This window comes from Mytilus edulis, chromosome 7, assembly GCF_963676685.1.
Source record: "Mytilus edulis chromosome 7, xbMytEdul2.2, whole genome shotgun sequence".
Lineage (NCBI taxonomy): Eukaryota > Metazoa > Mollusca > Bivalvia > Mytilida > Mytilidae > Mytilus > Mytilus edulis.
The window spans coordinates 56,580,575-56,598,843 of NC_092350.1; the positions used below are offsets into that span (position 1 = coordinate 56,580,575).

General features: G+C 34.7%; 1 protein-coding gene across 1 annotated transcript; it reads left to right on the top strand.

The window, feature by feature from the left end:
* Positions 1–1,874: 1,874 nt before the first annotated feature.
* Positions 1,875–3,575, top strand: LOC139483239 (uncharacterized). Its single transcript, XM_071267270.1, has one exon. It carries the CDS (start codon positions 1,875–1,877, stop codon positions 3,573–3,575), a length of 1,701 nt encoding a protein of 566 aa, XP_071123371.1.
* The last annotated feature ends 14,694 nt before the right edge of the window (positions 3,576–18,269 follow it).

Below are 18,269 nucleotides of genomic sequence, written 5' to 3' on the forward strand. Positions count from 1 at the left end.
TCGGCTTCATATCTTGACTTATATCTAGAAATTGACAATGAGGGTCGGTTGAAGACAAAACTTTACGACAAAAGAGATGATTTCAGCTTTCCAATTGTGAACTTTCCATTTCTAAGTAGCAACATTCCAGCAGCACCTGCATACGGGGTATATATCTCCCAATTGATACAATATTCCCGTGCTTGCATTTCCTATCATGATTTTCTTGATAGAGGGTTACTGCTCACAAGGAAGCTATTAAACCAAGAGTTCCAAATGGTAAAGTTGAAATCATCCCTTCGTAAATTTTACGGACGCCATCACGAGTTGGTTGACCGTTATGGAATTACCGTTTCACAAATGATATCGGATATGTTCCTTACGTCGTAACTACAATCCCCTTCCCTTTCATGAATTTGACCTACCGAATTAGACTTTTTACCGGATTTGTAATCACATAAGCAACACGACGGGTGACGCATGTGGAGAAGGATCTGCTTACCCTTCCGGAGCACCTGAGATCACCCCTAGTTTTTGGTGGAGTTCGTGTTGTTTATTCTTTAGTTTTCTATGTTGTTTCATGTGTACTATTGTTTTTCTGTTTGTCTTTTTCATTTTTAGCCATGGCGTTGTCAGTTTGTTTTAGATTTACGAGTTTGACTGTCCCTTTGGTATCTTTGGTCCCTCTTTTATGCATTTGATTCTTTAATTTGCTAAAAATCCAAGTATCCCTGCAAGTTTATCGAAGTGTAAACCAAGAGAAAAATTCTTATTGACCAATCCAATTCAAGAATTTACATATATGCAAATCATATAAGAATTATTAAAATATAAAGCAGTATAAACATATAACCAACATTCATGTATCTCATGGATTGACTGGAGTATAAACAATATGACTAACCCTGGACTATGCATGTTTATCTAAAATGAAGCGTTTGTTTTACTATAAATGTTCACTTGATTGGTACGTTCAATCTGAAACTCATGCTAGAAGAAGTGTACTGCTAGAAGCATATTAACTTTTCAACAATTCTCTAAGGAGTGCTGAAGTTTGTCATGTTTGTTTGACTGTATGGAATGTACATCCAAGTCAGATCAGAATGAAAATTTAAATCCACAACCTCAGAGTAGGGGAGGTGTAAAGCATGATTTTTTTGCATCACCCATCTGATAAATAAACTCATCACAGATACCAGGATTGAAATTTTGTATTTTCTCCTGACTCGCGTTTCGTCTACAAAAGACTCACCAGTGACGCTCGAATAAAAATGTTTAAAAAGGCCAATAAAGTATAAAATTGAAGAGAATTAATGACATAAATGCCTTATATACGTCCATTGGTCCATCAGTTTGTTTAAAAGCATGGCATATAAAACCACTATCCGAGTATGATACATTATTACTAAAAGTGTAGCTAATGGCGAAAATCTGTCAAACTAGCATTTACAACAAAATCAAATATTACTGCACTAGATATGGAACATAAAAAGTAAAATCACAAAAATACTGAACTCAGAGGAAAATCAATTAGGAAAGTCCATAATCACATGGCAAAATCAAATAACAAAACGCATCAAAAACAAATGGACAAGAACTGTCATATTCCTGACTTGGTACAGGCATTTTCAAATGTAGAAAATGGTGGATTAAACCTGGTTCTATAGCGCTAACCCTCTCACTTTAATAACAGTCTCATTAAATTCCGTTATATTTACATGATGCGTTAAATAAACAGTCACAATTAATAAAATAGTCAAAATATGGGTACATCAGTCATAAATAAGAATAACGTTATGAATTTGAAACGATGATTTCTAAAATAACAACGAAATGGCTAGTTCATGCTCTTATGATTATATTTTATTTTTCATGTAAACATTCTCTATTATAGTATGGCGACTTCATTTTTGAATTGTGGTGTATGCAATCTCCGCCATATTTCCAAACTTCCCACAATCTGGTGTACTGAATGTGATGAAGGACTTTGCGAAGGCTGCAAGGAACACCACAGTTTATCTAAAGGAACTAGGAGTCATACCGTTATCCCAATTTTGGAATATAATAAATTACCGAGTGAACTCGTCAAAATTTCTCATTACTGTAACAAACACAATGGAAAATATATCATTTACTGCAAGACTCATGAATGCCCTTGTTGTATCAGCTGCATTGTTCAAAATCACAACAAATGTGATGAAATCGTAAAACTAGATGACGTCATTCATAACGCTAAGACATCAAACGCATTCTACGAAATCGAGCAGACATTGGTAGAAGTAGCCGAAAATTTTAAAAACATCCGACAAGACCGACAAAAGAACCAGCTGACCTTATCTGAGATTCGGAAACAGATTGAGAAAGAAATCGCAGAGACCCGAATAGCGATTAATAATTATATCGACAAAATACAAGCAGATATAATAAAGAAGCTATGTGCAACAGAAGACAAGGAGAGTAGAAAAATCCGTCAACTGTTAATTTCTCTAGAGGAAAAACAACAAGAGGTTTCGATATTGCAGGATAGTATTTCAGATATCAAACAGCATGCTTCAGATCTTCAGACTTTTTTGTCTTTGAAACGAATCGAAAAGGAAGTAACTGGCAAAAATGAATTCATTAGGTCAATATCAGGTAATGAGAATTTAAAAAAGTTCGTTCTGTCATTTCGTATCAACACTGCAATTAAAAATTTCATTTCCGACATTCCAAATTTCGGGAAGATACTGGTTGAAAGTCAACAGTCTAGTAATGAGCTTACTACAAGAAAGCAAAAGCAAGCTCAAATGATGGTTACAAAAGTACCGTCAAGATCGTTTGGAAATATCAATTTAAAGTTACAACAAACCATTAACACGAAACAGGTCACAAACACTCTTGGTACATGTATGCTACCTGATGGACGGATGGTATTTTCTAGCAGTAGATCTAGAATCGGTTTTATAACCGTTCTGAACGCAAATGAATCACTGAGTTTTGAAGTAGAATTACCATCATTATCCTTTGATGTAGCATACATTACAGAAAACAATACATTGGCTGTATCATCTGGTGATGCTGGTGCCCGATGTATTTATATTATTGACATGCAAACCCAAAAAATTAATAAAACTATTTCTATAAAGAACTTTATATACGGGGTAACATATAATGGATCCAAAAATTTTTATTCTAGGATAAATAGAGGAATTCAAATGATCAAGCCAAATGACGATACTATAAACGATATAGTCCGAGTTGAAATGCCAGCTTATTGCTACGTTACATCATTTGGCAACAAACTTTATCATACAAATCCAGACTATAATTTCGTTACATGTTATGATCAACAAGGTAAAAAACAATGGATATTTCAAAATAACAGCGTTTTGCAGAAACCCGCGGGCATCTCTGTAGATAATGACGGTAATGTTTACGTAGTATGCCATAACTCAAACAATCTTATAATAATCTCTCCTGATGGGAAAAAACATCGACAACTATTATCTGCAAATGACGGGCTCTCCGACCCACGGGCGATTCATTTCAGCAAGGAAAGAAACATGCTGATTGTTGCTAATACAAGAGGAAAAGCGTTCATATATTCTGTAAACTGACATATCTTTTTGTTATGATTCAGTTACTGTATAAAATCTTAACATGTAAGATATCACAAATATGTAAGCTGCTTCGGATAGAAATCGGCCAATGATATTTAAGTATGAAAACGAATATCAATACATCTGTTAACCTATATCTGGTTGAAAATATTGCTGCAAAGTCTCTAACTGTAATTGTTTAATAACTGAAAACACATTAGAACCTTACAAAATAGAACAAAATTCATCTGCTATTTTCGTATATTAATGTTCCAAAAGTCAATCGAAGTCGTATCAATGTATACCTGTACTTGCATAATGTCGGTCGAATTCTATAAGACACAGCTTTTTTAAAATAATAGATTTTCCTCGTGTCGTGAAGTATCATATGAAGGTTTGCACAATATGACTGTGAATTGAGCAGGAGGTTCGATATTCGTTTTATAAAAACTGCAACCAGCTACTCGCAGCTCTTTTCTCTGTCAAATGTTCTTAATATAAAAAGAATTGATAGGATCATTATGATATTCAAATCTAAAATAGTACATTTGAATTAAAAGGAATGTATCTGACATTTATTACTATATCCGATACGTAGCTATAGTTCATATCAATAAATTGAGAAAAAAATCTTGTTATGGTGTCATCAAGTCACAGTTTTTTATTCGTTCTGAATATCGATTCGAGGTTCTTCCTGCCTTTAGTCCCGTCCATATAGCATAAGAAAATTATTGACTTAGTATTCCAAACCATTTAAGCTGTATCAATTTTGGACAAGAGCAAACACAGATAGAGATCCACAAAGGTTAAAAGTTCATGGTTATATAACTATATGAGACAAAAGACAAAAATAAAGCCAACATTCGTAGCTCATCGTAAGGCCTTCAAAAATTAAGAAAAAACAATTTTCTTCAGTATTAGGTAAAACATCTAAGGATAGCAAAATCTAAAATTATTCAAAATATCATTCAATAACCTTGTCCGAGTTGTGTATGGTTAAAAAGTTAAACAGACAAAAAAAAGAACGATGAAGAGCAATCACCAACAGTGCAGTGACTATAGTGGCATATGGTCATTCAAATGGTAAACATTTCAGGAAAAGGATGTTAAAACTGCGTTACCTTTTAATACTTGGTTATAATGTATCATACATCGGAAGGAGGAAACTACTCGAATACAGCATATCACACGTGAGATTAACATCGCAAAAATAACAAGTAGAAAGTTAATACTATGAGATAATTACTCAATCAGCTGATGAAAAGATGATTACACATGTATTCGTACATTTGTCGTACGCTATTATATATCCTGTTGTACGTCTGATAAGATTTTACTACTGGGTAATTTGCCTAATGTTATCATTGATTAAACTATCAATACTAAAATTATTGCCTTTATGACGGGATTGCTTCCTTCAGCGGTTAACTAAGGAAGTAAGTAATTCGTTAGCTTAGTCAGTTATCACGCTGCCTTGTAACACAGATGTCCCGGGTTCGAGTCCCGGAGGAGACAAGCAATTTAGCATGACATTCATGCTCTCCGGTTACACCTAACTTATCAAAAGAGAAAACTTCACTGCCGCATACTGAAAATATTTATTGACGCATCACTACATGCACTATGTCAAGGATTTCACTAACTGTCGTAAAAAGTTCAAGAAATAAACATTTAAGACATAAGAATAAATGAAAGGGAAGGGGGTTGTAGTTACAACGTAAAGAACATATCCGATATCATTTGTAAAACAGTTATTCCATAACGGTCAACCAACTCGTGATGGCGTACGTAAACTTTACGAAGGGATGATTTCAACTTCACCATTTGGAACTAATTGGTGTAATAACTTCCTTGTGAGCAGTCACCCCCATTAAGAAAATAATGATAGAAACTGCCAGCACGGGAATATCGTATTAATTAAATTATATGATGACATTTTGCCTAACATATTTTCCGCCTTACAAAAACATAAACATAATACAAGGTGATTTTTATGCCCCACCTACGATAGTAGAGGGGCATTATGTTTTCTGGTCTGTGCGTCCGTCCGTCCTTCCGTCCGTTCGTTCGTTCGTTCGTTCAGGTTAAAGTTTTTGGTCAAGGTAGTTTTTGATGAAGTTGAAGTCCAATCAACTTCAAACTTAGTAGACATGTTTACTATAATATGATCTTTCTAATTTAATTGCCAAATTAGACTCTTGACCCCAATTTCACGGTCCACTGAACATAGAAAATGATAGTGCAAGTTTCAGGTTAAAGTTTTTGGTCAAGGTAGTTTTTGATTTAGTTGAAGTCCAATCAACTTGACACTTAGTACATATGTTCCCTATGATATGATCTTTCTAATTTAATTGCCAAATTAGACTTTTGACCCCAATTTCATTGTCCACTGAACATAGAAAACGATAGTGCAAGTTTCAGGTTACAGTTTTTGGTCAAGGTAGTTTTTCATGAAGTTGATGTCTAATCAACTTCAAACTTAGTATACATGTTCCCTATGATATGATTTTTCTAATTTAATTGCCAAATTAGACTTTTGACCCCAATTTCACAGTCCACTGAACATAGAAAATGATAGTGCAAGTTTCAGGTTAAAGTTTTTGGTCAAGGTAGTTTTTGATTTAGTTGAAGTCCAATCAACTTGACACTTAGTACACATGTTCCCTATGATATGATCTTTCTAATTTAATTGCCAAATTAGACTTTTGACCCCAATTTCACAGTCCACTGAACATAGAAAATGATAGTGCAAGTTTCAGGTTAAAGTTTTTGGTCAAGGTAGTTTTTTATTTAATTGAAGTCCAATCAACCTGAAACTTTGTACACATGTTCCTTATGTTATGATCTTTCTATATTAAATGCCCAATTATATTTATCATCCCAATTTCACGGTCCACTGAACATAGAAAATGATAATGGGAGTGGGGCATCCGTGTACTATGGACACATTCTTTTTTTTTTATTTCGATCCCCAATGTAATCAACAGGTCTTTGATCTTAGAATTAAACGGTACTGTGATTTGCAAGTGCAATTCTAATGATGAAAACTTGAATTGCTCAATTTTTACTAATATGATGCTGTTAAGTATTTCGTGAAATACGACTTGTTTTAAAGGGTAACGATGTTTAAATCTGATAGTTTCTCATTTGTAATTTTATTATACATTTGTCATAGTATATGCTTTTAGATACAAACACTTTAATTATGTTTTTGATTCGGGCGTCAATGATGAGTTTTGTGTTGTTAAAACGTTTATCTAGCGTATACAATGCTTATCATCATGATCATAGTATCTATGTTGAGTTATTTCTCTGAATGTTTTAATTTTGAAATTCAGCTTTGAGATATGTTTTATTTTATTTCGTATTGATGATAAGAACTTACAAAATGTATTATTCAGAGCTATTTTCCATTCACTTAAATAGACTTTTTAATGAGATTCATTTTGCTCTCAGTATTACTACTAATCACAAGTGATTGGCGCACAAGAACATTCGGTATATTGCTTACTTTGTACTCTTCTTTTTTTTAGAATTTAGATGTTTCTGGATGAAATAGCATGACCTAATTTTTTTCGTAGTTTTGATTGCGTGATATGAAATATTAAAACAGGGTGATATTATATTTGAGACATAATCCACAAAGATATATCAATTAACGTGAAGGTAAACACCTGTATGTCACCGTAGGGCCTTCAACAATGAGCAAAACCGATACCGTTTAATTCAGCTAAAAATACACCGAAATGACAGAATTAGAAACAGTTCAAATGACAAAAAGTAACGATCTGCTTTCAGCTATGAAAACAAGCGAATAACAATTCTAGACACTAACAAAGAGAGACAACCCCTGAATGAAAGGAACCTAAGTAAAAACAAACATAGAAGAATTTGACATGATTGTACGTGATCTTCTAGTTGTACCGTCATCAGGAACGCTCAAAGCCAAACATTTGAAATCACATGATGTATAAATACCGAAACAGTTGAAGCGCTAGCTCAAAAATACTAAAAACAATTAGCCAAATTCATCTAAGGTCGACTTTTCCTGAGAGAGTTGAAACCTTAGTTTCTTTATAATTTCTAAATTTATAATCGAACAATTTTAGAAAGGTAAGTTATAAATCATTTCAGTACCCAACCAGCTAATTTCATGAATTGTAAATAAAGAATTACCGTAGAATAAAAAATTCCCGAGGCACATAAGTATAACGGGAATTGATTGTCTTCTTGCGCATTTGTAATACATGTATTTGTAGGCGTAAGGATTTTTGGCGCCAAAACATAGGTTGTAAAGTAACTGTTTTATATAGTAAATTCTAGCCTATACTTCGTACTGTGAACATCGTATTTTGTGAGTGCCGTTCACCGTCACGCTATGGATGGAAAAGACTCAGCTGCCGCGAAGGCAAAAGAGAAGATATCTGAAAGTATTGAACTTTTAAATTATCGGCAAAAATTAGTAAAGATGGCAGACTCTTCAGAATGTGGGTGGAAATTGGTTCAGGAGTATACCGCAAATCCTTTGGCGGACGATTCAGAAGATGACAGAAAGATATTTCGAGCACAAATCACAGCGGAAAGGAAGATCAAAGCAGCCAGAGAAAAGAGGAGATCCCGCGCTGACCCTTATGTGAAACCAGCGAGTTCCGGTGGAAGCAGAGATAGACAGACAGTATCAAGGAAACCTGGTGTTTGTTATAATTGTTACAAGCCTGGTCATTGGCAGAATGAGTGTCCTGAAAAGAAACTACCAAAGTTAAGTAAAATTTTTGATAAATGTTGTAATTAAGCTTGGGATTTGAGTTACAAATCAAATTTTGAGTTAGAAGGGGGGAGTCGTTTAGTGAATTCTGCTCACAAAGAGGTAAACAAAACAATGGTCAATTGTGTTAACGGTTCAGTCAGGTATAACGAGAGTAGTGACCAGACGTCTGGTCATTTAAATTTACAGGTGAATGTTTTGACACCAGTCGGTAAATTAAATAAGGCAATACACAAATGGAAGGAGACTGGTACAAGTGAGTACATTTTAAAAGTAATAGAGCAAGGCTATGGTATACCATTTAAAACTCTTCCAGACAGTTGTGTTCTCAGAAATAATGAATCATCTTTAGATAATTCTGTTTTTGTAAATGGTGAAATTTCTAAATTATTACATAAGAAGTGTATTTCAGAAGTTCACGAAATACCGTATGTAGTAAATCCGCTAACGGTAGCATATAACAGATCAGCAAAACCTAGATTGGTTCTAGATTGCAGACATATCAACGAGTGCATACATCAATTTAAATTTAAGTTTGAAGATGGGTCAGTTGCCAAGTAACTATTTCATAAAGGAAATTATCTGTTTCGCTTTGATTTAAAAAGTGCTTATCAGCACATAGAAATATTACCAGACCACAGAAAGTATTTAGGTTTTAGTTGGCAATTTGAAGGGACAACCAGATATTATGTATTTAATGTTCTTCCTTTTGAAATTGCTAGCGCTGGTCATATATTTACCAAACTTACAAAAGAAGTTGTTAAGTACTGGAGGAGTCAAGGTTTGAGAATCATAATGTACTTAGATGATGGTTTGGGCGGAGACATTAATTTCGATTGCGCACACCGTGTTAGCACTTTTGTAAGAGAAAGTTTGATAGAGTTTGGTTTTTTAATAGCAGAAGAGAAATGTATATAGTTGCCTGTTCAGAATATTACTTGGATGGGTTATTTTGGGAAATGCAATTTGGAAAAAAATTAGGTTGTAAAGTGACTGTTTTATATAGTTAATTCCAGCCTGTACTTCGTACTGTGAACATCGTATTTTTAAGGGTTGTTTAAGAAAAAAAATTTGCATAATTTTGTGTTTTGGTAAATATATTGATTTTTAGGTAGGTTGCATTGATTGGCTATACAAACGTTTACGACTTTTGTACTAAAAATTTTCATAGCCCTTGAGTCCTAATGACTCGCTTTCTTTTCTATTTCGAGATTTACAAACAAAATTATGTTTTTCTTTTTCTCATTTGATAAGTGAGGTACAACACTTAGAGTTTCGTTGGCATGGACAAACGGACACAGGTTTCCTCAAACGGTTTTTCCTGGGCGGCCACGAAACATTCATTTATTCAGTTATTCTAATACAAAAGGTCAACATTGAAGAGTATATATTTTTGTTGAACATTGATGTTATTGTTTTCACATTGTATAGTGTATAATATGTTTATATTGATCATTTGTCTTATTAAATCGGCAGCTCACAATATGCAGTACTCGAGCTAGTCAACAATTATGTGTTTTTGGTGATCTCAGGTGCTCCGGAAGGGTAAGCAGATCCTGCTCCACATGTGAAACCCGTCGTGTTGCTTATGTGATAACAAATCTGGTAAATAGTCTAATGCGGTAGGTCACATTCATGAAAGGGAAGGGGATTGTAGTTACGACGAAAGGAACATATCCGATATCATCTGTGAAACGGTTATTCCATAACGGTCAACAAACTCCGTATGGCGTCCGTAAAATTTACGTAGGGATGATTTCAACTTCACCATTTGGAACTAATTGGTCTAAGAAGTAAAATCACAAAAATACTGAACTCAGAGGAAAATCAATTAGGAAAGTCCATAATACATGGCAAAATCAAATAACAAAACGCATCAAAAACGAATGGACAAGAACTGTCATATTCCTGACTTGGTCTAGGCATTTTCAAATGTAGAAAATGGTGGATTAAACCTGGTTCTATAGCGCTAACCCTCTCACTTTAATAATACGTTCCTTGTGAGCAGTAATCCTCATTAAGAAAATCATGATAGAAACTGCAAGCACGGGAATATCGTATCAATTCAATTATGATGACATTTTGCCTAACATATTTTCCGCTTTACAAAAAAAAACCAAACATTAACAAGGTGAATATTTGGTTTTTTTATTATTTCGATCCCCAATGTAACCAACAGGTCTTTGATCTTAGAATTAAACCGTACTGTGATTTGCAAGTGCAATTCTAATGATGAAAACTTTAATTGTTCAGTTTTTACTTATATGATGCTCTTAAGTATTTCGTGAAATACGACTTGTTTTAAAGGGTAACGATGTTTAAATCTGATAGTTTCTTATTTGTACTTTTATTATACATTTAAGTACCCAACCAGCTAATTTCATAAATTGTAAATAAAGAATTACCGTAGAACGGGTTTTTTTCAATACCATACCCGTATCACCTTCCGGCTCACATATACAGTAATGGTTGAGGGTTTATACAGGTGTCTGATATTGACAAAAGCTAAAGTATATTTACAAGGAAGTCCGGAATTGGTTTTCAGAATAAAGAACAATAAGTAAGTATATGTTGTATTAGTTCTTCTATAAAAAAAAAAAGAAAAAAAAAAGAATGTGGTATTATTGTCAATAGATAACTCGCCACAATAGACTAATTGACAGATAAATTAACAACCATGGGTCACCGTACGGCCTTACACAATGAGCAAAGCCCATACCACACAGTCAGCTATAAAAGACCCAGAATAGATAAATGTAAAACAATTGTAATTAACGGCATAACTTGTGTACAAACAATGAGGGAAAAACAAATAAGTAACACACCAACAAACGACATCAACTAAATTACAGGTTCCTGACTTGAGACAGGAACATACATACAGAATGTGGCGGGGTTAAACATGTTAGCGGGATTCTTACCCTCCCCTTACCTGGGATAGTTGTGTAACAGTATAACATCAGTTGAAAAAGGCTTAACTTATCAGATGTATACACACAGAAATATTACACAGAGTCGACGTGGCCGGGTACTAGTCTATGTGTCATTTCTATCACTGGGCATGTCTTTAAAGTCAAGATAACGTTTTCTTTTACTGTCGCCTGTAGTTTCCGTATCTTTGCAAGTTTCCGAAAGAGAGCCTAAAGCATTCGTGTCGTTCATTTCCTCTACAGTATCGTTATTTCACGGTCACTTTGGACTATTTTTGTCTTATATTTTTATGAGGAAATCTATTCTATTAAGTAGGAAATTAAATATTGATTTATGTCATTACAAAGGTGGTTTAATGTCAAGTTGTATTAGATGGGCTATGTCACAGATTTTAGTAAAAATTGGCATACAACTCTGGCTCGATGAACTCAACTGAAAATCGAAAAAATATTGCATTTATCTCAATTATCATTTGAAATATTACTGATTGAATTCTTACAAAATGGGTGAACATTTGTATAGAAAGCACATAAAATCGGCGAAAACCCTTCTAAAATTTGTCTTAAAATCGCCACATCTCTAATTCTACTCCATAGATTTTTCTTTAAAAACTATATGATGTTGATACATAAATTTTCGTTATAATGATGCAAAATAAAGATAGGGTCACCGACTTCGTTTTTACGGTATACATCATTCAAAGTTGCGTTCTTTGTGAAAAAATCCAACAAAACGTCGAAATAATCGTAACTTTATCGCGTTGCAGGCCATAAAACGTTGATTTATGACGTTTTTCACTACCAACAAGATAACAAATTGATTATTAGACATAAAACGAAGTCGGTGACCCTATGATTATTTTATATCATTAAAACAGAAATGTATGTGTCAACAATATATAGTTTTTTGAGAAAAATCTATGGAGTAGAATTAGAGATTTGGCGCTTTTGAGACAAATTTTAGAAGGTTTTTCGCCGATTTTATGTGCTTTCTTTACAAATATTCACCGATATTAAAAGAAATCAATCTGCAATTTTTCAGATAATAAAAGAGATAAATGTAATTTTTTTTCGATTTTCAGTTGTAGTTCAACGAGCCAAGGTTGTATGCAAATATTTAGCAAAATCTGCGACATAGCCCATTTACTGTTCCTTGACCTTAAAGGGAATTGATTGCCACTTCAAGATCTGATAACCCGTAAGAAGCACATGAAATGGGAACTCTTGTTTTTCATAGTACTTTATTAAGTTGTAAATCGATAATTGAATAATCCAGGTGTCAAGGCGACTATATATAATTTTACTACAAAAATTTAACCGGACGTAGTTTGTCTACGTTCAAACGTATTATAAATACATAAATATTTAACACGGAGCTTTGGTTCACATCGATCAGCAAGCTATAAAAGAGGGACGAAAGATACCAAAGGGACAGTCAAACTCATAAATCTAAAACAAACTGACAACGCCATGGCTAAAAATGAAAAAGACAAACAGAAAAACAATAATACACATGACACAACATAGAAAACTAAAGAATAAACAACACGAACCCCACCAAAAACTAGGGGTGATCTCAGGTGCTCCGGAAGGGTAAGCAGATCCTGCTCCACATGCGGCACCCGTCGTGTTGCTTATGTGATTACAAATCCGGTAAATAGTCTAATTCGGTAGGTCAAATTCATGAAAGGGAAGGGAATTGTAGTTACGACGTAAGGAACATATCCGATATCATTTGTGAAATGGTTATTCCATAACGGTCAACCAACTCGTGATGGCGTCCGTAAAATTTACGAAGGGATGATTTCAACTTCACCATTTGGAACTCTTGATTTAATAGCTTCCTTGTGAGCAGTAACCCTCTATCAAGAAAATCATGATAGGAAATGCAAGCACGGGAATATCGTATCAATAGAGAGATATATACCCCGTATGCAGGTGCTGCTGGAATGTTGCTACTTAGAAATGGAAAGTTCACAATTGGAAAGCTGAAATCATCTCTTTTGTCGTAAAGTTTTGTCTTCAACCGACCCTCATTGTCAATTTCTAGATGTAAGTCAAGATATGAAGCTGACTTAACTGTATCTGTAGTATCCTTTATCTCCAATTCGATGGGATAGATGCGTTCCACATAGTCACCAAATTTTGAATTGTTTAGTGAAAGAACGTCATCTATATAGCGGAAAGTAGAGTTAAAGGATATTGCTAACTTCTTATCTTTCTTCCTAAGAAGTTCCTGCATGAAGTCAGCCTCATAATAATAAAGAAACAAGTCAGCAAGTAGAGGGGCACAGTTTGTTCCCATTGGTATACCGACAGTCTGTTGAAAAACACGTCCTCCGAACGTAACAAATATGTTGTCAATCAAGAAATCAAGCATCTTGATAATATCGGTTTCAGAGAATTTTTTGTTTGAATCAGAGTGATTCTTTACAAAGTAGGATTTATCCCTCCCTAAGACAAGATACTTGTATCTACGTTGGCCATTCTTTTTTATGAAGCAAAGTAATACCAACTCTTTTAATTTGTCTTTAAGTTTGGAATGTGGAATACTTGTGTAAAGAGTAGAGAAGTCAAATGTTTTAATACTGTTACAAGATGAAAGAGAGTTAGATTGTATGTACTCTAAAAGATCTTTGGAATTTTTAAGTATCCACATCTGATTCACGCCACCTCTAGAATAGGCAGTTTCACAATAACTTTGAAGCCCGTCTTTGATTGCTGATAAAATGGATGTTAATAATTTAGAAAGAGGTTTTGTGGAGCACTTGGAAGACCCAGCAATATACCGCTGTTTGTAAGGACACTTATGTAGTTTAGGTATCCAATACAGTGATGGAAGATCCAGTTCTTCATCTTTGGTTGAAATACCAAAGGAACAAAGAACAGACCTGTGATTATCCAGGATTTCCTCTTTGGTAAGTGTCGTGAGGGTATATGTTGAGTTTCCAAGTGAATTGTCTATACCTAATTCGTTTATCAAGCAATTAATGTAATGACTTTTACAGACAAAAACGATGTTATTTGGGGCTTTGTCTGCGGGGACAACAACATATTTATCATGGAGGTCGGATAGGTGTTTAGCAACATTTGGGTCTTTAAAAATTGACGTAGCATGGGCATTGATGGACCCATTCAGTTTCTTAATTCTGATTTGTATTAAGGACCTCACTGCCTTTATCCATTCGGATAGAGTGTCTACGTCTTCCTTCTCGCGCTTAGCCCATTGCCTGGCATAATCCTCGACTGAATCCATCAAAATTTTAAAGTTGTATTTCCAATTGATGGATTTAGGCTCACGATATTTCGGACCTTTCGATAACACGTTTCGTAGAGAAGTGTTATTAACAATGTTAAGGTCACCGGTAATAACGTGGCCAGCGGGATTATATGTGAATTGGGAACTAGCACAAGTGCAATCAGGAGGTTTAGACTTGAAGTCGTCAATATCGAGATCCTGCAAAACGCGTTTGTAATTGAAAATTTTAGTTGCAATAGGTTTGGTATAGGTATAAGAAATTATTGGTACAGACTGGTCTTTAAAATAAGGAGGTATTTTCGATTGAACTAATTTATGATGAAGGATATTGCCAAGGTTGACGCCATCGAGACCTCTGTTGGCAAAGGAAAGATTTAGAAAATATCTTTTCTCTTTTTCATCTTTTCCAATGCGAACTGGCTTGAAAAGTCTGTGACTTGCAATATCCGAAATTATAGCTTGAAGTTTGTATTGGTTTGAATGAGGGTTTGTAACAGTGGATTCCAAACATAAATTGAACAGAGAATGAAGTTTTGAAAGGGGTAATGAATAAAGTTTCGTGCGAATGTGATGAATACCTAACGGTTTTTGTATGAATGGCAGCAAGTCATTAATAGAGACATCATGCAGAGAGGGTGATGTATAATGACGATGACCATGACTGCGTCTACGTCGAGGAGTCGAGTTGAAAATATTCATCACATTCACCGAGTTACACGAAGGACTAGATAGAATACCTATACCATCAATTTTGTCATTGCAGCCATACGGTGTTGCAGTTCCCAATTGTCTAATCCAGTAGTCTTCTTTTTGTCTACGGAGAGTCGTTGAAAGATTAGGATTGTTAGAGCTATGGTATATCTTTTCGATAATGCGAACTGTCATAGAAACGATGGAATGATCGGGCTGATTGAAATGCTGGTATAGAATGTCGTTAGCATTGAGGTTAATGTCTGATCTATGACCGCACATCCGTTTGTTTAGCCTTCCTTTCGTTTCACCGACGTATACCAATCCGCAAAGGTTGCACTCTAATCCGTAGACGACATTTATCGATTTACAATTCAGATCATCGTAACTTCTGGTAAAATATGACTTCTTGGTCAAATTGCTAGTGAATTCAGCATCTGTAATTAAAATAGCACAAGTTTTGCAGCCTTTGGTCTCACATTTTGAAATGCGACAGTGTTGTACTGTGTCATCAAAAACCAAAATGTCTTTAAGGAGAACTGAACATGGCTGTATATGTGTAATGTTGCTGCTGTCACTAGGACGATGATCTGAATGAGTCGTGTTTGGGATATTTGTCATGTCTGGTGATGAGGGGACACCTGCCGTATCAGACGACACCGTGTCCATGGTGACGTCTGTTTCGGACCTTTTTATACTGGGCGACGTCCGAGCCAGTTTCCTGTTAGTTCTTCGTAAGTTCATGCAATTGTAGTTTTGCTACTGGGCGGATGATGTCCTCGGGGACAAAATGTCCACCAGCAGAGACATCGACCCAGTGGTAATAAAAGAGGGACGAAAGATACCAAAGGGACAGTCAAACTCATAAATCTAAAACAAACTGACAACGCCATGGCTAAAAATGAAAAAGACAAACAGAAAAACAATAATACACATGACACAACATAGAAAACTAAAGAATAAACAACACGAACCCCACCAAAAACTAGGGGTGATCTCAGGTGCTCCGGAAGGGTAAGCAGATCCTGCTCCACATGCGGCACCCGTCGTGTTGCTTATGTGATTACAAATCCGGTAAATAGTCTAATTCGGTAGGTCAAATTCATGAAAGGGAAGGGAATTGTAGTTACGACGTAAGGAACATATCCGATATCATTTGTGAAATGGTTATTCCATAACGGTCAACCAACTCGTGATGGCGTCCGTAAAATTTACGAAGGGATGATTTCAACTTCACCATTTGGAACTCTTGATTTAATAGCTTCCTTGTGAGCAGTAACCCTCTATCAAGAAAATCATGATAGGAAATGCAAGCACGGGAATATCGTATCAAAATTATAAGGGGCACCAACAATATGCCTAGTGTTGAAATATTCAATAAGGACAACAAACGGTCTAATCTATACAAAAGAAGGAAAACACTTATGGACCACATCAACGCCAACCTCTGAGCATCATGGTTTTGAATTTAGACAGTTGCAAACAAATGAATGGGGTTTAAACGTTTTAATAGGTACAAACCTCAAACGTTAAATAAATTTGATATATGACACAACGTAAAAATACAAAATCAATAAAATAAGGGGTGAGATGTTAAAAGATATCAAACATATAAAAAATGAATAAATATTTATACATACTAGATTTCTAAATAAATAAATGTTCAAATATAATCAAAATATATAAAGGACAACCAACTATCCAGATTTAGTTTTAACTATACTAGTTTAAATCGTATGTGTATCATAATGATTGTTATCTTAAAATGTTTCTGTCATAAAGCCATGTCATCAGCTGTGTATTTACCAGTTGTGTATTTACTTTCCTGAACGCCCCTTTACATGCTCAATGAAATACTGCAATTATCAGGTAAATTTAAAGAACAAAGCATGATTTGTTTACATTTTGGTTATCAATCGATACATCATTTTCTTAATCAATTATTAATACAAGTAAGTAATAATATTGTATTTTATTTCAAAACCAAAATCATGCTCAAAGCTCAAAACCACTATACGATTGGACAACAACTGTATTCATTTCTGACTATAGGTATTAGTTGGGCACTAAACCTGGTTTTATAGCTAGCTATTCCTCTTACTTATATGACAGTCATGTATATATATATTGATTACAATGCGTCCACATAACATACAGACATTAAAGGTTCAAATATTAAAAATAAGTGTACATCAGTCAATATTGTTTTATAATCTTAATCATTAAACAACCATGTATAGCTAACTATGCGGTATGGGCTTTGCTCATGATTGAAGCCGTACGGTGACTTATAGATGTTAATTTCTGTGTCATTTCGGTCTCTTGTGGAGAGTTGTTTCATTGGCAATCACACCACATCTTCCTTTGTTTATAAAGAGACAAAACACAGAAGCAAACACGAAAGATAAGAATACAAAAATAACTATAACACATTAACCAGTGACGGGAAGTATAAGTAACGAGTAATGTCAAATATTGCCAAAACAGTAAAGGGGTTTTACACTAGTAAGTGTTTTGGACCCTGTATAGCTTGCTGTTCGGTTTGAGTAAATGCTCCGCGTTGAAGACCGTACCTTGACCTTTAACTGTTTACTCTTAGAATTTGGGACTTAGATAGAGAATTCACATTTGCACGCATACCACATTTTCCTATATCTATTTACTATTATATAAAGCTATTGAAGAATCATTGAATACTACCTAAGATGTGGAAAATAAATATAAGAATACTATACTGTAAGGAATTCATAGTGACCATTTCTTATAAACACTCTTATAAGTGTATTTTATTTTTAGGGTGAACATTCTTAACTTTATAATGGCGACAATATCTTTGAAATGTGGTGTATGCAATCTCCACCATATTTCCAAACTGTCGGCGATCTGGTGTATTGAATGTGATGAAGGACTTTGCGAAGGCTGTAAGAAACACCACAATTTATCTGAAGGACTTCAAAGTCATACCATCATACAAATTTCCGAATATAATAAATTACCACTTGATGTCGTAAAGAGTTCACAATACTGTGACAAACACAATGAAAAGTACACCGTTTACTGCAAAAAGC

Bases quoted from the DNA above. Each gene is read 5' to 3' on its own strand.
- LOC139483239 (XM_071267270.1), top strand. From the start codon at position 1,875: ATGGCGACTTCATTTTTGAATTGTGGTGTATGCAATCTCCGCCATATT.